We start from the raw sequence: 22968 nt of genomic DNA on the forward strand, positions 1-22968 counted from the left end.
CGCAAACTGCTTCACAACTTAAAGGACGAGTTGTGTTAAAGGTGTCTGTGTTTAACAGCAGAAAATTGCTTTGAGAATATATTTGTGCACAGAACGAGGACCGAGTGGATTTTGTCCCCCGTCTCTTCCATTAGAAACTTATTATGGAAGAATGTATTACTGGACAGCTAGATATGGGGAACAAAAAAGGTGTAAAACTGTCCTTTAAAAGGTCCCATATTTTTCTAATAATAGTAATAATATTATCTAATAATAATAATATTAAAAAGAAGCTGTGGTTTGGTTAAGTGCTTGCTGTCAATTCTCTGAATGTCCTGTGGAGAGTAACGTGAGCTTTAACGTCCACAGAATCTAAAAAAATAAAAGGATTTAACCAGATTTATGAGTGTGGGGCTTTTTCTTTCTTTCTTTCTTACTCACTGAAAGAACTTCCTGGCGGTTAAGATGGAAACCAAAATAACTGCAGCGTAGCTTAGTTTGATCCCGGCTGTCATACCTCTCCTGCCACGTTCGAAGTCTCCGCTGCAAAGCACAAAACGCCAAAAGAAAAAAAATCACAACAGGTGAACAGATCGACGGCCTCCAAAAGTACGAATGTTTATTTTATTTTTTTTATCAAGGACACTGGAAGGAAGCCAAACGTACTGACTTTATAATTTAAACCTCAAATGCAGCATCAGTCCGAACTCACCTGCTAATAATAACCGGAAATGTTATAATCAGACGTGTCTGCTGCGTGTTTATATTTTTCCCAAAAGACAACCGTCGAAAAAAAACCATCAGAAACAAACAGATTAAAAGCAACAATTTCAGCCAACACTAATAAATATGAAACATATAAAAAGCTCACAAACGGTGGAAAAAACCCCCATAAAACAAGTAAAATGTGAATTAAAATTAATAAAAGGACAAAAAAAGAAAAGAAAACATCAACTCACTCAGGGTTGAATTCTGGACGGCTCATCGGGATATTCATATTCACCGACTGATCGGGAATCTCAAATACGATGTCCTTCTATTTCACTGAGACTAAACCATGTTTATCGTAAATGAATTAAATGATAAAACCAAGGATCCCTATTTAAAATGACAAAAGTTTGGGACGAGTCACAAGTTAAAAGAACGTAATATTTGATATGATAGGCTGTCGACAATAATCTTGTGTGTGAACGATTGTGAATTCTGTCAGAAAAAAAGCTGTTAAAAATGTTTCCTCCTCCGGTAATCAAAGCACTGAATGATTGACAGCTTCATCCACGAATCACTTCTTAAACCAACTCAAAAGTCGAACTTTAAAGGCATCTGACACGATAATAAAAGTGGTTTTGTAGCTTCAGCTTGGGTCAAATCTGCTTCTTGATTCTTGCGGTGCATTCAGGTACTTCACGTGACTGATAAAACATGTTTTTTGGAAAATAAACCCAAAGGAAAACAGGTAAACAACTTCAGAGAAGTTCTCAGATGTGTGTGCTTTGTATCTTGTGTTTAAAATGATGCAAAAAAAAAAAAAAAAAAACCGACCTACATTTTGAGCATCTTTGAACGCACCACAACAGTGAAACCGCTTCAGCCGTACCAGTGCATTAACACACAACAACAGTATAACTAGAAATATGACGGTGATTATATGTCTGTCTTGTCATATATAATAATTGACTATAAAGCTCCAATAAACATGTTTAAAAAAAAAGAAGCTGTTTTGAAACATTATCATTGAACAAACGAGGATTTGATATTATAAATAACACGAAATACATAAATAAAGTAGAAATAACCATCCTGTTGCAGTCATTTCATACAGGATAGCTCCTAATTATTTGCCTATGTCACGTGTTAACAATAACTTTTGTATTTCCGACGATAAACCAAATTTCTTCTGTAGTTTCAAAACACATATTAATGAATTATTATAGGGCAGCAGTTCACTGATATCAATATTGGTTACATTATTCTTTTTTTTTAACCACGTTTGTTTTATATCCCCCAAATATAAAATGAACAATGAATTCCCAGCCACAGACGGTGACTGTAAAGAGACAATATGAATAAATATGGTCGTTTATATGGAAATAAACCTGGTAGCAACTTAAAACTCACAGAAGGGCCGTAATCAACCTGCGCGGTGCGTTCAGGTGACGTCCGTTCCGACTGCGAGTCGCGGAGCTGGTCCAGAAGGATTTACAGGAAACAGTTCGCCCAGGTAACTTCAGTTCGGTGTGTGTGTGTGTGTGTGTGTGTGTGTGTGTGTGTGTGTGTGTGTGTGTGTGTGTGTGTGTGTGTGTGTGTGTGTGTGTGTGTGTGTGCGTGCAGGAAAACAAAGAAAAGGCAATAAAGAGGGGGAAAAAGAAAACAGCTGCTTCAGGAGCGCGTGGATCAGGTTACTGGACTTTCCTTTTCCTGGAGCGGTAGCGTCTCCTCCGCTGCTTGTACAGGTGGCGGAAGTTGATGAAGAGTCCTGAGGAGGAGGAAGAGGAGGAGGAGGAGGAGGAGGAGGCAGAACGTCTGTCAGTGTTCAGCTCATTAAGTCCTCGTCTGATTGGCTGGTTGAAGGATTTTCAAAATAAAAAGTGCTCTAAAGACACCTTGAATAATTCTGTGATTCTTCTACACTCTCGTACTTTGTTTGCTAAAGTAAACACACGAACTGCAGGTTTAGTGTGTCAGATTTCTGAATAAGCTTCTCCTATAGTCCAGACAGGAAGTGCTCAGTTCATTACACTATAAAACTCAAACGTTCAGGGAATCTCAACATGATTTGAGTTTGAGCACCTTTTTGTTTTTCTAATCATCCGGCACCAACAACTAGGAAACCCCCCCCCCCCCCCCCCCCGTCAAAACACATGTCATGATCTTTTAACGTTTGTGTGTATGTGGCTAAAATATTCTTTGACAGATTTTTACTCGGTAACTCCAGTTTCTTCTGAATAAATTGGAAGCCAGACGTCACAAAAATGCATTTTAACCTGCAGCAGCTGGATTCTCAGAAGATTAATAATATTCTCGAGGGACTTTCTTTCACCACAATATGTCAGATTAACTGTGAATCCTTTTGAGTTGCAACTTTTACAGGCACGGCAGTTTTCCATTGGCATGAAAATTCCATTAATCCCTGATTAATATTAAAAACTCGGGTAATATTACTCTGGTGCAGTTTGAATCTCTTCAAAAAAACCATTATATTCATATTAATATTCAATCGTCGAATGTATTTCAATTTTCATTCAAGATCTGCAGACATATTTTAATACATACATATCAAATATTCCAATTAAAATAATAATCTGATAAGGTTTTTCCTCAAGAAATATTCAATCACCAAATGTTTTGCACAATAAAGCAACATATATATCCTGCTGTTTTGGTTCATTATTACTTTTTAATATCTCTCATCTTGTTTAACTGCTTATTTTGTCTTGTATGGCTTAAATGCTTCAAGTCTTTTTAATTGCTTTTAATGCAGTTTCCTGTTGTGCAGCACTTTGGGCAACTATTGTCGTATCTAAACGCGCTAAAGGACTAAAACTAACTCGATCCACTGGGAACAAACGATCTATGCCGAGCTGCGAGCCGACGTGACGTCGTTAAGACCGGATGTGATGTTTGTGTTTGGGTTGCGGATGTGGACGGCACGGCGCCGCGTCGGCGAAATTTCTCACCCAGGAACATGAGGACCAGGTAGAGCTGCAGCGTGTAGGAGAAGCTCAAAGAGCGGCCCAGGGCGGCGGGCAGCGGGAAGCTGAACAGACGGGTCTCGTCGAAGACGGGCAGAGACTGGATCACGGCCACCGCTGAGGGAACGGGCACAAGAAAACGACAAAACGCCGTCAACGGCCCGACCGGCGAACTTCTACCGGGGCTGGGAGGGGAGGAGGGGGTCACTGACCTTCGGCTACGACGCCCAGCGGGTACAGAGGGATCCACAGGCTGTAACGCAGCCACGTCAGCAACTTCCACTCGGTGCCGATGCAGGCCAGCATGTAGAACGGGTATCTGACGGGGGAGAGGGAGAAAGACGAGCCGACGTTACCACGGGGGGGGGAGGAGGAGAAGGAGGAGGAGGAGGAGGAGAAGGAAGGTGTGTCTGAGCTGAACCTGAAGATCTCTATGGTGCTCCACAGGTAGAAGACAAAGAAGACCACCGGTTTGTTCTGCATCTCCTCCAGGCTGCCGAAGATGACGAACAAAATGACGTTCCTCCCGGCCACCTGAGGCGGAGTAAAATAAAAAAGTTTCATTTTACAATACTGCAGATACTAATACTAAGACCTCATCGACTCTTTGACAGTTCAAACTTCAGGGCAAAAAAAAAAGAAGAAGAAACTTCTCATTTAAAAGGCCACAATTTGTGTTTCCAACCTGATACCACACCGTAGCGTGTAATACACCCGTCGGTCCACTAGAGGACACCGCGTCAGCGTCACGTTTTACCTCGTCTGGCCGTGGAAAGTAACCACTTGGACTTGTTCAGGAAAAAGATCGTGAACTTGGTTGAAATAAGTTTACTTTACGCATGTCAGGTGGGTTACTTGAAGTACAAGTAACTTCCAAAAAATAAATCAACGTGGAATTTAGCTATTCTCGTGGTTATCCGGGTAATAGGATAAAATCAAGAGGATAAAAAAATAAATTAAAAAACAAAATCATAGTAAAATCTCTTTTTGTGTCACCTGTATCATAGCAGGAAAAAATCCGGTTTTAACCAGACCCAGCAGGGGATTAATGACCTCGAGCACGGCCATCATCTGACAGAAATACATCATGTCCGCCGTGGTGTGGAAGGTGTCGTAGAACGAGTCTGTGGAGACACACAGACGTGATTAAGCAGCACACATCGCTCCAGCCACTATCCATAAACCACCATCATTTGCAAAACAAATCCCCGCTGTGTATTTTGTGTTCCTGTTTCCATTCAAATGAACTCTTCTGTGAAGCGCTCCTCACAAACAAAAAAAAACCTCCCACTCTCGCTGGGTTTTCTGGACCTCCGGTTTGTTTCATGTCGCTGCAATCGTGTTCGTCTCTTTTCCATAAATTTTCCAAAACTATCGAGCAGAAGAATGATCTCAGTTTTAATTCCTGTTTTTAATCTGTATTTTAGTCTTTCCCCCCTTCTGCTTGTCTGACGATGCTGCTTTTACTGAAGTCTTGGGGTTCGTGTGATGTTCTGAACAAAGCACCACAACGACATAACTGACAATAGGTGGACTAAATATAAATCGGGATGAATAACTCATCTCAAGCAGGTTTTCATTTTCTCTGCGGGGACATTTTTATGGCACGAACGGAAAATGCTGTCCAGAAGGGAGGAAATCAACCCCGAATTGTGCGGTGTATTTTTCTTTTTTTAACCTAATATATAAATATATATAAAATGATATAATTTTAGGTATACATAATTAGTTGGTGAGACTAAAACATACAAAACTACAGCAGAGACATCAATACAAATGATTGTGTGAGAAACACAAGCAGTCAGACGATCCAGCAGCTTGTAAACAAACCCGGAGAGCAAAATGATTCCCCTCACTGTCTGATTTAAACATCAGTAAACATCACAGTTTACAGACAGACTTCCTGTTTCAACGTTTGACCTCCTCTGTGCACCTTTTTCCTGTGGAGTTGGGAATTATTCCTGAAATTTGAGGCATCCCCTTCTTTCTTTTTTTTTGTTTTTTTTTGTTACACTTTACCTCGAAATAAAGTGGTTCAGATGATGTAACCTGTGACTGTGACTGTCGATGCTCCCTCAGACCTCGAGCAGTTAACTTGGTGAGAGTAAGGCTATCGTGGCTGATGGCAAAGAGAGCCAAAACTACGAAGATAAACCTAAAGCGGCAATAAAACAAAATGATCTTTTAAAATGCATTTACACATTAAATATACACACAAAAAAATATCCATCAAATTTCTTTCGTTTTTGCAGGAAAGTGGAAAAAACCAAAAGAAACCACATGTTGCCCCAAAATGACTCCACTGCAGGTTGTTGAGGTGTTGGCAGATGCATCTGGAGGAACTTCTGGCATTGAAGACCAAATTAATATATAAGATAGATAATAAAATAATGCAAACACTCCCTTGCGTACCTTGACCGAGGATGAAGAGTCGAACCGTCATGTTAACGAAGATCCAGGAGAATCCCAGGAACTGCACCAGGTTGTACATGAACAGGTAGCCTTTCTTCAGCCCGAGGTAGGCTGAGGAAACAGACGGAAATGACGAAAATGACATTTCTGCAAAATTCCCTGGAGTAAACATTGAGTTAACGTCTGCGATAAAGCGACAGAGCGGCTGTAAGGAACATCAAAGTTTGTGGAAACACTCACGGTCTTTACGAACTCTCGACTCAACACTTATCTTGTTTATCTTCTCTTCCTCCTGAAAGAACAACACATGAATTATAACGAACAGTTATAGTTCTGTATTTGACCGCTAACCTGAAATTAAAATGCACAGCAAGAAATGAACTGATCTCAAGAAAAAGAAAAGAGTCTACAGTAGAAGCGAAATAATCAAAACGATAAGTTTGTAGGACGGAACAAACAGTTTTGGGAGAAACAAAAAAAAAACCCGACCAAAATAAAGAAACAAAACAAAAGTAAAAGTTTGGTTGAAATAATCAAAGCAGCAGGAAGCACCGGTCAAATTGAGCATTTTCAGTTATCGCTAAAAAAAAATGTAGGTTTGAAAAAGTCCTTCAGCTACAAGTCCAACCAATCAGAGAGCAATAAGGACTGGATCAATACTTTTCTTTTGCATGTTTTTTCTATATTTTCCCACAGAATAGCAGACAGGAAGATGGAGGGTTGTACGATACGCAACGAAGGTTAAAGGAAGTCGAACCACGGATGTTGCAAACGTCTCCAACCCTAAAAAAAACACCACTTACAGATTGCCGTGACTGTTGCATGTCTTGAGTGGTTGATATATTACGGTTCTGCAGTTTTTAACGCCAGAGTAACGAAGGAAACTGTCAGGCATCTTATTTGAAATGACTTCTGTCCCAAAGTTGAGCTTTGACAGACCAGAATGAGGGATTCAATGTTTGTTTGTTTTTGGTTTTTGGGGCTGGCATTGCATGGCTTTGCATAAAAAGGACGTGTGGCTAAAAAAAAAAAAAAAAAAAAAAAAAAGGCGTCCGACTATCCCAATAAAAACAATGCTAATCCTCATACTAGCTTTTATGTCAGCAATAGAAAGCGGTTTTCTCGATAGGCGACATTTTCCTGTTGTTGCTCGAGTTCTCGCCTTGGCCTGAAGCTCCATCTCCGCGTCCGACTCGTCGAGCCACCGGTCGAAGTCCGGAGCCAGAAACAGAGGCTTCTTCTCCTGCAGCGTCAGCCGGTCCCACCAGCACTCCTCCTGCTTCTTGATTTTGATGTCCACCTGACGCTGGGTGGACTTATGGTTGATCTGTGAAAAACACCGCGCCGGCAAATTATACGACGGCTTCTCAAGTGAGACAAACGCAAAGCGATGAAATGACGTATCTTTAAATAAAAAGAAAAGAAAAAGGCTGGGTCAAAACCTAGTAGATCGTTGGACTGGGTATGAAACACTAGAGGGCTTTTAATTTGAAAGGAATACAGGAAGTGGAGGCATTTGGCCGGCCAGCAGTGTAACTTTGATCACTCATTTAGGTTTACAAAAAAAAAAAAATCATACATACTGTAACCACATTTTATTGTCTGCTGAATATCAATAACTTTGAATGGTTGAAGAGAATACAGTATAACTGTGACATTTATAACTAATGACATCGCAGCTCTAATCTTGAGTCACTCCGTAAAGCAAAAAACAACAACAACTGAAAACTGCCTCATATTTGAGATCTGAAATTAAAACCTGCAGCTCTTCGTCTCAGAAATAGATTGAAACTGCTTTAATGTGAGTGAATGTCTTCGGACTAATAATACAGTTCATACTGTAATAAATATATAAAAGATCAATACCTCGGGTCTAACGGGTTGCAGGAACTCCAAACTGAACTCGTATTCATTGTCTCCTTTAGCTCCATGGCCCTGTGCTGTGAGGGGGTGATATCATAATTTATGTTATAACAAAATATGAGACTTCACGTTGTGTGAAACAGACTTTGAAATGATTATTTTGCAGCATATCTTCCTTGTAAAGGTTCTTCTGTGATCATGATTTTCTTATTATTATTATTTGCACAAACTTTAAGTACCGACCTCTGAACTGAAGCGTGTTGTTTTCCTGCAGGCTGATATTGAGATCCTGAAAAAAGAAAAAAAAACACAAAGGCAGCCGTCAGAAAACCGAATATGATGCAATCGATGGACCGAACGATGAGGAAGATTAAAGAAAGGAGTTTGGTGATATTTAAACAGTTTTTGTTATCGCCAACTAATCCCATAAAAAAAGACACAAATGGTTTGTGTTGATTACAGACTTTTTTTTTTCTTTTACTGCCCTGCCTGCTGCACTCTTTGGGCTAAGATATAAATCATTAAAACCACAAATATACAGTTAAATAAAAAATAAAAATAAATACTGCTTAACTAAAACTATATTTTTAAACATAGATAGCAGGTTTGTCTGGTAGGGATGCAGAATATTACAATTGGTTGCCGATATCTAATAATAACAATAATAATAATCTATATAATATATTCAGCCTCATCCTTAAAACTAAACTCGAATTAATGACGTCTAATTCGACAGCACTTGCACTAAATATTAACCTGGTGAAGATTATAATGTTACATTTTGTGTTTTACCAAAGTGTTGATTCAAATTTAAAATCAACGTGTGCTAATAAAATGTATTGCATCATACTGAGAGGAGTTCGTTCGTCTTGTTTTGCCCTCGTCGATATATAAATGTGTCTGGTTGCGTGTGACAGGTGTTCCTCTCAGTTACCGGTAATCGATTCTCCGAAGAGGCTAAACAAGATCCACAACTACCATAAAACGTCGTGCATCTTTAATGAGACGTTTGTCCGACAGATGCCGGACGCAAAACAGCCGAGCCAGCAGAACGAAAATGAAAGGAAAAGTTAAATTCTCTTTAAGCGCAGCGTAAAACTTTACATGTTTACCGACGTATTTTAACTCAAGTCAAATATGGGAATAATCACGTCTCACTGTAGCTGCACCGTAATTTCAATGAATATCAATCTTGTATTTTACTTCTTTTAATCGTATTGAGACCATGTATTGTGTCCATTTATATTCCCTTGCGTTTCTTTTATGCATTATGTGAAACACTTTTGAGCTGCATTTCTGTTGAAAAGTTGCTCTACAGGTAAACTTGCATTGTTTTGACTATGAAAACCACAAGTTGTTGTTGGTTGGCAAGAAAAAAAAAAAAGAGGAAGTCAAACTACAGCTGTCCTTTTTCTGAGTTAGTAAGTCTGCAGTTTATTTTGTACTGTTAATTTAGATAACAAACTTCTGTAAAAAAAAAAGAAGAAGTTGTCTTCTGATAGTGATATTAAAGCGTTGGTATTATACTTTTAACTATTAAGGTGTCTTAGAGCTGCAACAACTTCTCGATAATTCATTAGTCGGTTGACAAAAGACCATTTTGACAACCACACATTCATTTTTATAATTTGGTAAGGAAAAATAAAACCAAACATTCGATGGTTCCAGTTTCTCAGATGTGAAGATTTGCTGGTTTTCTGTCACATTTAATTTGTGACACTCTGGGATGTGTGAAATTATAACAGTAATTTCACACTATTATCTGACTTTTTATAGACAAAACGAATGAATAAATAAATATTAGTAGCAGCTCTAATTTACTGGAACTGTGAAAAATCATGGGTGGGGTTGATAATTACAGAGTTAGTACAAAACAAGGAAGTCACACTGAAGCTGTCATTCACCACTTATTATTTTTAACATTTAAACAACTATTAGAGGTTTAAAAGACATCGACGACAGACATGAAAAGGCAAAAAAACCAACAACAACAATAACAACAACAACAAAATCCATTAAATGGTGTTATTTATGCTGTAATAAACCCCCACCCAAATGTTGTCCTTTTGGGAACAATTATGTGTAAAAATATCCGTTTTCTGAACCAAATTTGAGGCCGTCTTAAACCGCCCTGGACCTTTAATTATTTTTATTTATTTTATTTAGCTTGCTTAATGTTTTAATCTGTTTTTATTATGTTTTAATCACTTGTTCTTAATTGTTTTTTTTTTTTAAATGTCCTTTTCTTTTTGCCTTGACGCTTTGAAATGATTTTAAGTGAAGCACTTTGCCTTTTTGTTGTAAAACAACCGTGCACGGTCGCTTCAGCCCGTTTTAACGGCAGCTTGCAGCATCACGGAGGCTAACGGTGAAAGCTAACTGTTAGCGGCCGTTAAAAACCCCGCAAAGAAACCATCAGCTGGACGGAAGTTACACCCGCAACGGAAACACAAGAAAGCTCAGCTGGGTTTTTTAAAAATTGTATTTGTAGATTATTTTAAACGCTCAGCGTGTAAAATGACGGGGGGGGGGGGGGGGGGGGGAACCGTCCTTACCTTCGCGTCGCTCAGTTCCACCCGGAGAAAGATCTCTCCGTGCCGCTGAGCCCAGTAGACGTGCGGGGTCAGGATCTGCATGTCCGCGGCTCGTTGCTGTCCGGATATCTATATGGCAAAAAAGGGAGCCATTTTTGTTTGTTTTTGTTTTTTTTGGTAACTCAAAAAGTGATGCGCCGGAGAAGTCCCCCCGCCCCCCCCACACACAAACACACACAAGGTGGACGCGGAAGGATGGGATGGCACTTCCGGGAAGGAGGTCGCTCGAGGACTTCAAAATAAGAATTCTGAAAAAAACGCCTCCCGAAGCAGCTTCAAAATAAAAGTCTCTCAGCGAGGACGTGGACGGCTTGTTACCCAGGTAACCACTTGTTCCTACGTTTTAATAAATCGTTTGTTAATAATTGTTGTTTCATTAAAAACAACAACAACAAAAAACGGTTGTTTCCGGATGACTCAACTAAAAAAATTTGATTCTCCGACTTTAGTCACAACACTTTCCTGCAAATGTTTCAGAATAAAAGCCTTCCCCCCCTTTCCTTTACTAAACCGCTGTAATGCTTTTAATTTGAAAATACTACAGGAAGTGTGTATTATATTTCGGTTACCATGGTATCAACTTGGACAGCGCAAAAGGCAAAAATCTGATCCTGACGAGGCTTTCGGTTGATGCACTTAATATATCTGAAACATAAATACGACAAATTTGACGGTTGGATTTGTGTTTTTAGCGGCTTTGGATCTTCAAAAACGTAAAATGAATTCAGAGGAGCTGAGGAGACATTTTATTTCCTCACGAAGAAAAAAAAAAAAGTATTATTCGCGATAGGAGCTGAAAATGTAAAAACCGGAAACTCCCATTTTTTTTCTTTTCTTCCCCTTATGAGCTGTAATGTTTCTTCGTAACCAGCTAATATCTTACCTTGGTAACGCCTCCTTTTCGCCTCCCGGTCCAAAGTGCAGTCGCACCAGGTAGGAGGACATTTTTTTTTTACCGGTCAAGCGAAACCAAAGTTCGGCCTCAGTTTTATTTCCACCCGCTTGTGTAACTTTGTGCTTGTTTTTGTTGTTTTTTTTTCCCGCGGAAACGTCACATTTATATCGTGGTGGTGCTTTCAAGTAATTATCAGGGGAAAAAAATGAGTCCGAGGGTTGAACCCACGTCCAGACCACCGGCTTCATTCCCGGCTGAGGTCGCGGACCGACCCAAGAAGGTGAAGATTATTCACGTCGTGTACCTCCTCAGCGCTTTGGACATCACGTTGATGTTTCTGCAGTTCTCCGTAACCCCTGTAAGTGTTGTTGTTTGTTACGTCACAGCAGGAAGCTGAACTTTCCGCGCCGGCCATGAAGCGCACACGATTAAAAGTCAAATTAACGCTGAAAAATAAAAAATTTTAATTGCGGATGTTCTATATGCTTCTATTATGTACTTAAATACAGTGGGTGAAAGCATGCTTGGCTCACTGACACAAGTACTGTGCTTAAGTACAATTTTACTTTTAATTTTATGTTGTTTTATACTCATACTCCAGGCATAAATATTGTAGTTTTGCTTCCCCGATGATTTTATTTTTAGTATAGAAAATATGATGCCTTATTACAGGTTACAATGCAATAATATATTAACTACAACATCATAAAGGTTCCTAAGTGTTACTACTTCGGTATTAATTATCCAGTAATGTGATTTTTTTTTTTTTAATGCTGCTTTAGGTATTACTACTGATCCTACTGAGTATTGAGTACTGAATGTACCACTACTTTAAAGGGGCAGTATGTAGGATTTAAGCAACCGTCTGGTAATACCAGGTTTGCCCTCATTTTGCATCGTCCTGTTATCTCGTAGTCGGCTATATTTTTTTGTTTTTTTGTTTACAACCGCTGATTATAGAAGTTAGACTGTACGGACCCAGAAATGGTTTGAAAAAAAAAAAGCGATATGGTTTAGTTTACATGGCAGCTTTGCTTAGCTCCAGTTTTTAATCAATAATTAATTATCCAGATATTGACGCCCCTTTGTCATATTTTTTTTTTTTTCGGTGCAGTTTATGATGTCAGCAGCTGCACTAAAGATCCATTTTGAATTGTCCAAAGAAACTCAACAAAGTGTAAATTAAGTATATTAACACTGCCAATGATGTTATAGAATTAGCTACCGTTGTAAACTATCACTATAAAGGCCACCGTTACCGTTAACAACAGTTTAGCATCAAACTTCGTACCTTTTACCCGCCGAACGCCGTCTGCAGCGGAGCAGAGAAACACCGGTTTTTATTCTGGTTTCACTCCTGTTTTTGCAAATAGTTTGAGCCATTGTCGTGTTTATTGTTCTGTTGAATATTAACGAGAGGTTAAAAGACACAAACTCTTGGGACCGAGGCCAGAGCAGCGACTCACCATCGCCCCTTTGAGGTGTAGGCTGGTATTACAAGACGGGAGCGGCTGGGGCTAGCTGGTTAGCATGCTAACTTTAGTAGAAATCTCTGCAACACAACGTTGATGTTTTTGACGTCAAATCTGCGAACTCTGGATGATTTTGATAAATTTTTGAACATTTGAACGAAAAAAAATCGTACGTATAGCATCTTTGAATATATGCGCACACATATTATCAGCAAAATGCACTTAAAATGTCGGTTAATTTAAAAGCTCAAATTATTGCTTATGTCACTATTATATAATAAGAACACGTGACAATATTAGATGATTACTTTATGAGCGGTTTTATCAGGGCTAGATAACGTGTTGACTACAAAGCATCAAAGCAAACAGTGGCTACTTTAAAGAATCTAAAACGTTAGACTCATTTTAGTTTGTTTAATATCTTTTGTTTTTTAACGCAATAATCCAGATGCGTTAATTCCCCCCAAAAATAAACAACAGAGGAAAAACCCTTGAATGAGGAGGTGTGTCTGAATGTTTGACCGGAGCTGTAAACGATTGCGTGTATTTTAAAGTGTACGTTTTCTCTCTGCAGTATTTGGCAAAGAAACTTGGCTTCGACACCTTGTGGTTTGGTTATTTGCAAACCATGGTAGGTGTGATTCAGCTGCTCGGCGGTCCGATGTTCGGAAGGCAAGTTCCTGTTTTTTGCTTGGAGATTTCTTGTTTTTTCAACATCTGGTAGCAAAATGTGACTTTGTTTTTGTTTTTCTCTGGCAGGTTTGCAGATCTCTTCGGGGCACGAGCTGCTTTGTCTCTGGCGTGCGGCTCGACCGTTGTTTTCTTCCTGCTGCTGGCCGTCGCCGACCATCCCGCCATGCTGTTCGTCCACAAACTCCCGACGGTCTTTATGCACGTCCTGCCTGGTGAGTATCTGTTCACCCACAAGCCCAGTTTATTATTTGGTTTGGAAGAATCATTCATTGTTATGTTTCTAACAGTGTGGCTGAACTATTTCTACAATTATAAACGAGTATTAATTCCTTAATTGCTATAAAAAAAAACTCGAATGAGATTTGTGTTTTGGATTTGGATTTCTGACTGCGGTCCTGCTGTGATTTTCGCATCGTGCAGTAAAATATAAAACTTTGCATTTAAGACACTTTCTGTTATAGTGTTGATGTTCATAAATGAAAACTTAAGTCATATTTGAAGTGTGTAGTATTTGCAGTATTCAAAAAATTTTGCGATATCAAGTGATATTTTGTAATAACATGCAGTAACCTTGAAATATTCACGATAGTCTTGAGGTTTAAATATGGTACTGGAACTGTGGAAAATCATGGGGGGGGGTTGAAAATTACAGAGTTAGTACAAAACAATGAAGTCACGCTGAAGCTCTCAAGTTCTTATTGTTTACTTATTTTGAACATTTAAACAACGGTTAGAGGTTTAAGAGACATCGACGACAGACACGAGAAAAAAAAAAAAAAAAAAAATCCATTAAATGGTGTTATTTAGGCTGTAATAAACCCCACCCAAATTTTTGTTCTTTTGGGAACAATTGTGTGTAAAAATGTCAGTTTCTGAACCAGATTTGAGGACACCTTAAACTGCACCGTGACTTCTACCCCATTTCTTTTTAGCCTGCTTCATGTTTTAATCGCTGTTCTTAATTGTTTTTAAATGTCCTTGTGCTTTTCCCGTCCTTTTGCCGTTATGCAGCATCTCAGATGGTCGTTACGGACCTCTCGGAGCCGGAGCAGCGGGCCGGTGCTCTGTCCAAACTCGGTCTGTGTTTTGGCATCGGTGTGATCGCCGGCTCCACGTTAGGCGGGCAGCTGAACACGCGCTACGGGTGAGCGTCACTGTGTTGTTGTTGTTGTTGTTGTGTGTCTCGGTAACAAGCCCACAGCTGTACGTGAAACCCCAACAACCCTGAAGCTGTTGGAAAAGTTTGATATCGAATAGGTTTCTCTGTTCCCTTCATCGGGTCAGATTTGAAAATATCCAACCAATTAAAATTCCAACTCAGAAAGCAGATAACATCCAGCGGCTCTCATGCTGTTGAACTTGATGTTTTTAATTACGACCAAATCTGATGCAATCAAAATGTTTAATGCAATAATTGGTGTTCCACTGTTACTCGTGAAACAAGAACAGTTCACATGTCTAAAACAAAACCGCACATACAGTCACCCATTTTGTACATTTTCAGTTCACTTTGGTTGAAATTATTCAAAAAGTAAACCGAAATATGTAAAATACTAAAGCAATACAGTTAAATCCACTTGAGCCGATGTGGCTTCTACACGGGTCAAAGCTTCATCTCTAAGTTTATGAATTTTAATATTGAAAATAAGACTTTTATTGACTATTTATGGCCTAAATTTTGAAAATCCCATTTAAATCCTTATCTGCAGAAACTCTGCATCAATTGATAAGATGTCAGTGTTTTGTTTGCAGCTTGTTCTGCTGCCTCCAAGTGGTAAATACTTCCAACTTAAACGAAATGTGGAAATGCAATTAGGTTAGGTTAGGTTAGGTTAGGTAGTTACTTTATTAATCCCCGAGGGGAAATTTTTTCGCTACAGCAGCATACAGAAGCAATAAGATAATAATAGAACAATAGAAAAGCAATAAAATAGCAGTAAAATAGCAGTAAAAATATAAAATATAAAATGCACAGTATATACAGTACAGTATATATCTATATATATTTTATACAAACAACCAAGAAACACAGTCAACAGTATTATTGTTATTAATTAAATAACTGTGTGTGTTTTCTGAGAGATGTTTGTCCACCTGACACCGCTTTTTACTTTATTCTTCTCAGGGAGACGTTCACTGCATGTTTCGGCGCTGCAGGAAGCGCCGTCAATTTGCTGTTGGTTTTGAAGTTCATCCCAAAAACGACCAAAGTTGAAGCTCCTGGGAGCATCGCTAAATGTAAGACACACTTCCTGTCTGCTGCGTCTAATGTTCTCCAGCTGTTTGTATAAAGTGGTGATGTGTCACAGGCTCATCGCACGCAGACGTCGACTCGGTCTCGAGGATGGATATATTAAATATTTGGGGTCAAAGGTCAAGGTCACTGACCTGTCGTCTCCGGAACGCCCCGAAGGAAAACATTTTTTTTTTTAAAATTCGGCACAAACATCCACTTGGACTGAACGATGGCAATTAAAAGATTTTGGTGGTCAAAGGTCAACGCCACATCCCATCATCGTACATCAGAAACATCTTGAGGGATTTCGGTCGTCGCCATCTTATGATTATTTCGGACCCAGAAGCGACCGTATTTGGACGAGCTGGGGAGGAGCGAGCGTTGAATCTGACCCGATGGCTCTGATTGGGAAACCGGGGACACTACACCATAGGCCTGTCAGTCAAACAGACAGGCCCCCCCCCTCCCAAACATACCGCTTTTTTATCTAATTAATGATGTGATTATTTTCAGATGGACCGCCAGAAAATGAATAATAATTTAATTAAGAAGTTGGCAAATGACACCATTAAGACTTGTGGGGAAAATTAATTTCCTTCATATTTCATGAGAGAAGTTAAACGGGAGTCTATGGAGCCGGAGCCTTTTTGGACTCAACCCCTAGTGGCCCTCGGTGGTATTGCAGTTTAAAACACTTCCACAAATATGCGTCCATCCAGTTCTTCCAATCTTTATGACTGCATCCACTGTGAGTGTAAATGTAAATTCAGAGAGTGAGATGAAGGTAAAGGTAATATTATAATAATTATAATAATTATATATATTAAATAATAAATATGAAACATAAATACATTTTAAAAAGCCCTTGCAGCTGTACAATCAGAGAGCTGGATAATTACACTCCAACACCCTGTTGGAATGTTATCGAGTCATGTGATGCTTTCTCATGAGGTTACCACGGAGACAAGAGATTTTTTTCAAATCTAAATAAACCCTTTTGATGGTGGAGAAACCAACACAAAAGATGGAACGCTTAAAAAAGCTGGCAGCTGGTAAAGAGTGGGCGTCTAAGGCGTCGTCGTCAATCCTCCGCAATGCTGAGTTGGAATACGCTCTCCTGCAGAACAAAAACACGGCCCTCGAGAAGCACAACGAGGCCCTCAAGAAGAAGATCGCATTTGTTACGGCCAACAGCGAGCAGACGGTAATCTACAGCGCGATCGGAGACGTAGACCACCCGAGGAACCAGCTGGTGCGCTGCCAAAACCAACTGCTGGCGTCGGAGAAGAAGATCAGGATCCAGGAGAAAGAGCTGAAGAGGGAGCGCCAGCAGAGCGAGGTCCTGAGGCGGGAAGTGGAGTCGGCGAAGAAGGCGCTGCAGGCGGCGAAGCAGCAGGCCGTCGGCCAGAGAGCCGAGGAGCGGAGCCTGAAGGAGAAAATGGGTCAGGCGGTCCGAGAACGGGACGGCTGCAACGACAAGTGGCTGCGCTGCCGAAGCGAATGCGCGGAGTTGCGTGACAAGATCGCGATCCAGCAATCCAACCTTCACAAGAAGGACGGTCAGTGTAAGGAGCAGGCGAGGCAGATCCATCTCCTCCAAGTGGAGAAGCAGAAACTTCAGAGGGAGGCGGGGTTTCTGGAGATTGAAGCCGGGGACCAGAAGAGGGAATACCAGAAGCGTGAGGAGGAGCTCCACGAGCAGAACCTCAAGGAGAGCATAATTCGCCGCGACGTCGAGCGCCGAACGGGGAAGAGAATTAATATTCTCGAACCGAAGCCTCGCGGAAAATTTAACAGAGAGGCGCATTTCCGGAAGGTGGAGTCCCTGCAGAGAGAGCTGCTCAGCCAGACCGAAGAGCTGAGGAGGACGCTGAAGCTGTGCGAGGAGCTGAAGCGCAAGCTGGCGCAGGTTTCTCTGCGGGCCCTGCAGAGTCAGGCGACGGTCCGAGACCAGAAAGAGAAGCTCGAGGCGGCGACGGCGATGAGGAACATGTACAAGAACGAGATGGAGAAAATGCAGAAAGCGTTAGACGCCGTGAAAAAAGAGAAAATCTGCGAAAAACTAAAGAAGTGGGCGGTCAAGAAAAAGAAAAAAAAAATCAAGGAGCCGTCGTTGTATGGAGTCGAATCCAGTCACGTCACACCGCACCGACAAAATCTCATCTACTGACAATATACGACCAGATCGAGCCGGGATCCAAACTCAAGTTTAATGGAAGAAAAATGTAACCTTTCCAACAATCTCGAGGAGGATTTTTCCTTGACTTCACTTTACAATGGTTTCTCTTCATTATCCTTTGGGGGAATTCTTACTTATGTTCCTTTGATGTTCAGTAAAACATTTATGCAAAATAAAAAAAAAGAATTCAAATGACCTCAAATTCTTCGAATTCATTGTGACATGCATGGTGGTCTATTAAAAAGCCTTTTTAACATTTCATTCAAAATTTCTTCGAACATTCAGCCGCAGGTCTGTAGTAGTTCATTAAAACGAGTTATTATTTGCTTTTCAATTTGGTCCAAACCAAAGCATCAGGTGTGCAAAGATCCAAAAGGACCAAACTTCGGTCCCACCAAAGGAGGTGGTCTCGGTTCGGATCAAACTGAACCACGGTTTGGTTCGTTTTGCAGAGTGAAAACATTTGCTGCTTGGTCAGCGTGTCATCGCTCATTAAGCAATCGAAGAAGAAAAATAACTGTCAAAGAAGTAAAAAAAAAAAAAAAAAAAAAAAATGAGGAAAGGGGGAGAGGAGGGTTTTTACTGTAATTTGGTTCAAGAAAAAAAAAATTCAGCTTGAAAAAATGCATAAAAATGATGAAACTTATAACTACTACTGCCCCGTGTTGTTTTTGTAGTTCTAATAAAAAAGCAAAAACGGTCAATTCAATGTTGAATTATGGTCAGAAAAGCTGTTAGGTAAAAAAAACCAGTTACAACTTATATTTTCAATAAGTACCGTTGTATTTAGCTCATGGTTTTAACATTGAAATATTAACATTTAATCAATATGATCTGAGTTTGCTTCTTGTCAACTTTCCCCAACTGACTATTTAATATTTTAGGAGACAGTGAGACACATTTATCTAAAACAGTGAATTTTGAAAATATGCTGTGATATTATTATTTTTTTTTTTTTTCTTATTAAATGTTTTCCACAAGGTAAAAAAACGAGTCCTGAGACAGGAACAAACCGCTCTGTAGCTGCTTTCTACTCCTTTTTTCTAAACCTGTTGACACTTGCTGATTCAGCAACTTCACAAACAATTTTCCCTCATGTGACATCAGGATTTTGTTCCAAACAATATGTAGATTTAAAGGCAATTTAGATTTATGTAAATCTGTTTCAATGTCAAAATCATCTTACATTCAATCCCAGGCACCCTTATAGTTGTATTTCATTTCAACATGTGATAGCAACACGCTGCTGATTCACTCATTCATCGGTTTTATTCTTTGTCTTTTATTTTACTGCAGCTGAGAATGAAAAGAAGTCCATATTCAGCATGGGTGAGATTACAAGGCTGATGAAGTTTCCAAAAGTGAAGACGACTTTTATCATCAAGATCGTCGCAGGTTTACCATCAGGTAAATTAATGTCAAATAAAAAGACAGATGTTTTTCCTTCTTATAAAGTCACTTTATCTACTTTTACTCCAGTAAATGTCACACTTTACATCCCAATCAGCAAATTATGTCAGTATCTCTTCGTTATTTGTGCACATCCAGGGTTTTCCCTTTAGCTTCCCGTAGGTGATTTGATATTTGACAAAAAAAAAAAACATGCATTTGGACTTTTATCATTATAATATTTATTTAAAAACAGTATGGTCTGGTACGGTCTGTTTAGTCCGGGTTTCTTTTCCCACTTCGTGTAAAGTAAAGCAAATTAGTCGTAGAGTTAAATGTGTATTTCAAAATGCAGCCAATCTTTTGGTTGATAAACGCATCATCATAAACGTTTGAAGGAAGAAATGTGTAAATTTAACGGAAGGATTTCTCCCGTTTCAGTCATTTTTCAGGTGATGTTCAACATCATCGCGTTGGACTTCTTCAAGCTGCAGCCGGAGCAGAACGGCTACATGATGGCCTACTTTGGCATCGTCAGTATGGTGAGACTGAAAACCTTCTCCTTCTCGACGTGTTTTCCGGTCGTGATGACGATGTCACACTCAGTGAAAAACCGAGATGTTTGTTTCAGCTCGTTCAGGGAGGAGTGATCGGTCGGCTCACGGCGAGATACTCCGACAACTTGCTGCTGCTTCTGTCCATCGGAGTTTCTTCTTTGGTCGGACTGGCTCAGGTACAAAACGCACACAAAACACACAAACACGATTTTAATTCAACTGTTCAACATCTCTGAAAAATTACTTGGTCACAGCTTGCTTTTGTCTTTCTTTCTTTTTTTTTTTTTTTTACACATTTCATTTCCTTGTCTTGTAGTTTTATTTAATGCCTAACTTCTTCCTTTCTATTTTGTGTTTAAATTTTTCCGTCTTCACAGAGTTTTGAGTTTATAACTCACTCTTTGACATGACCTTTTCCTAAAGTGACCTGTAGATTTTACTGCTACAACTTTTACTTGTAAATGAGACATTTTCCCATCGTGGTGTTGCTACTTTTCCTTTTTTTTTTAGTACTTTATTCAACTGTATCTGAACGTCAACATGTTACAAGCTGCAACAAGTTAAAATTGGAGTTATTTCCATCTTTTCTTGTGAATTTATGTGTTTGTTTGCTGTTTTGCAGCTCAGACGAAAACTAAAGTGTAACTTAAGGCACAGCAGTGCTTTTAGCAAAATGCTAATGTCAGCATGCCAACATATGGATGTTGAGTTGGTATAATGTTCACCATGTCCACCAGGGAAGTGTAGCCAGTTAGCACGCGGGAATAAAAGTGATTTTGCATAAAATAAAGTTTTGGACAAATTGAAATTTAGATTTTGAAAACTCACCAAAAAACTCACTGATAATAAAAGTAAGTAAAACTCATCCTGAGGGGGACATAAAAAAGTTTGCGCCACATTTTAAGGCAGGTGTTGAAACATTTTTTTACAAACATTTTACAGTCTGCTGGTGGCGCTAAAGTAAAAGTCAAGAAATCCGCTGAGTCGTCAGGATTCATCCTCTGGGAAACATGAATGTGTTTACAAATCTTCACACTAATGCTAGTAGATAGCAATGTCTCCGTTTTATCTTCTCAAATCTTTGTCAGTGTAAATAAATATTTTGAGAAATTGTGAGAAAATAGAGTCACTTCCTGTAATCAACCAACAATGAAAAATAATCCCTCGCTGCTCAGATGCTTTTATTTTGACATTTCCTTCCTTCGTGCAGGCTCACATGCAGAACGTGTTCCAATTCTGCCTGATCGTCATCCCCATGACGTTTTCTCTCAACTTGTTCAACGTCCTCACAGACAGCATGCTGACCAAGAGCGTACCGTCGTCCGACACAGGTGAGGATCGTCCCCGCTTTTTCTGCTGACTCGGCACGCAGTCGGAGAAACCACGAAAAAAAAGAGCGTTAACGAAAGTACACACATTCGTAGGCCTCGAATTTTTGACGCGCGATTACAGCTGCTTCAAAATAAAAGAAGAAGGAAGTAACCACCTTATAAAATAAAAATGTTCGATGTTTCAAGTTTTAGGTGTAAAAACAGCCGAACCAAATACCAGAAATCGGAAAACTCCAGTTATTCATTGAACCCGCTCGTGTCTCTCGTACGCAGGCACCATGCTGGGACTCTGTGCGTCCGTTCAATCTCTGCTCCGCACGCTCGCACCGACCGCCGGCGGCTTCCTGTACGTCAACTACGGCCTCTCCTCCATCGGTTTCATCCACTTTGCCGTGAACATCGCCATGTTTGTTTACATGCTGCAGCGGCGCCTCAACAAGACCGACGAGAAGAAGGCGTGAAAACCCCCTTTTTTTTTTTTTCTTTTTTTTTTTACGTCTTTGAAAAAAAACTTCTGTTCACGTCCTACTTCCCCACAAAAAAAAAAAGGAGAAAGAAATCAGGTTCTCAAATTTATACAGTTATATTTTCATTCAGTAATTTGCACAATAAGATTAAATCATACCAGCTCTTCCAAGACTCAGGTTTTATGCTCAGCTTGTGATGGAGATTCAGTTGCAAACCACTAGATGGCAGCAGATTCTCCATATTTACCTGGTGACGCTTTCCACTGTTCATCGTTCACATTCACAGTTACTGGTTTCAATCAGTTTGCTGCTATTGAGATTTTATCGAAGATAAATCACAAAAAAACCAACTTAAATACGAGGCCAGTCGACACAAATTCCTACATTTTAAATTCATAATAAAGGTTTTTATTTTCTTGTGTTATTATTTTTAATGAAATACGAAAAAAAAAAGATCTTATTTTTGTACATACATTTCATGTAAACGTAGTCATATGTCTGCGACTTCATTTTGTATCATTACTGCTGGTTTAATAATTTTTTTAGTCAAGATTTGTAGCGTCTTTTTCAGACGAAATGAATGAATCTGTAGCAGAAACACAGCAAATTGTCAGAATATCAATATAATTGATTATTGTCTGAACATTTTAGCTTCTAAACACCAGTGTGGCCTTTGAAGAAGCCAAATGAGCTGCGTTCCTCATGGCAATCCATCCGTGTATTTATTCAATGCTGTAATTTAACTACAGCGAATCTACCAGTTACTTTTCAGATGATGTTTTCATTCAAGACTTTATAAAGTACGGCGCATTATTGAGATTAACCACAGTGTGTGTTGGCGCTCCTCGTCACTTTTCGAATCTCAGATGCATCAAAGAGTGAATTTCCCCTTTTTAACTTCTCACCTGGTTTTAATTGTTTGTGGCCCAAAGAAATCAGATTATTCACTATTTTTATTATGACTAAAGATGAGAGGAAAAAAAACAAAATATTAATGCACAAATGTGTATCAGAAATCTTTGTGTCTCGTCTCATGACCCTTCAGTCGCATCTTGGGACCCTTTGGAGGTGCCTGACCCACAGTTTGGGAACCAGTGGACTTAATCACCAACACTAACTGTACATAAAGTAGTTAAAATTAGCAGTGTTTAAACATTGATGCATTAAAACAGTCCCATAACATAGAGGCTCTGTTTGCTTCAGCCATTC

At 39.5% G+C, this 22968-nt stretch overlaps 2 protein-coding genes across 3 annotated transcripts; one reads left to right on the plus strand and one right to left on the minus strand.

The window, feature by feature from the left end:
- Positions 1–574: 574 nt before the first annotated feature.
- On the minus strand, positions 575–11525 carry LOC138207989 (very-long-chain (3R)-3-hydroxyacyl-CoA dehydratase-like). 2 transcript variants are annotated; one of them, XM_069165595.1, is made up of 12 exons: positions 11424–11525; positions 10502–10609; positions 8190–8235; positions 7950–8023; positions 7246–7410; positions 6324–6375; positions 6084–6194; positions 4668–4795; positions 4093–4205; positions 3884–3990; positions 3657–3788; positions 575–2455 (listed from the first exon to the last, which is right to left on the minus strand). In XM_069165595.1, the coding sequence occupies exons 2-12, from the start codon at positions 10580–10582 to the stop codon at positions 2379–2381; spliced, it is 1086 nt and encodes a 361-aa protein (XP_069021696.1). In that variant the 5' UTR covers positions 10583–10609; positions 11424–11525; the 3' UTR covers positions 575–2378. The 2 variants fall into 2 exon arrangements, with proteins under 2 accessions (XP_069021696.1, XP_069021695.1); XM_069165594.1 differs by lacking the exon at positions 11424–11525 and having other exon boundaries at positions 10502–10738.
- On the plus strand, positions 11097–22174 carry slc22a18 (solute carrier family 22 member 18). The gene is made up of 11 exons (XM_069165592.1): positions 11097–11473; positions 11622–11793; positions 13482–13579; positions 13667–13812; positions 14612–14744; positions 15726–15838; positions 19312–19422; positions 19846–19946; positions 20036–20137; positions 21172–21292; positions 21566–22174. Exons 1-11 carry the CDS (start codon positions 11394–11396, stop codon positions 21751–21753), a joined length of 1365 nt encoding a protein of 454 aa, XP_069021693.1. The 5' UTR covers positions 11097–11393; the 3' UTR covers positions 21754–22174.
- The last annotated feature ends 794 nt before the right edge of the window (positions 22175–22968 follow it).

Source organism: Embiotoca jacksoni, unplaced genomic scaffold, assembly GCF_022577435.1.
Source record: "Embiotoca jacksoni isolate LCO1_2020_lvr unplaced genomic scaffold, fEmbJac1.0.p SCAF_35, whole genome shotgun sequence".
NCBI lineage: Eukaryota > Metazoa > Chordata > Actinopteri > Embiotocidae > Embiotoca > Embiotoca jacksoni.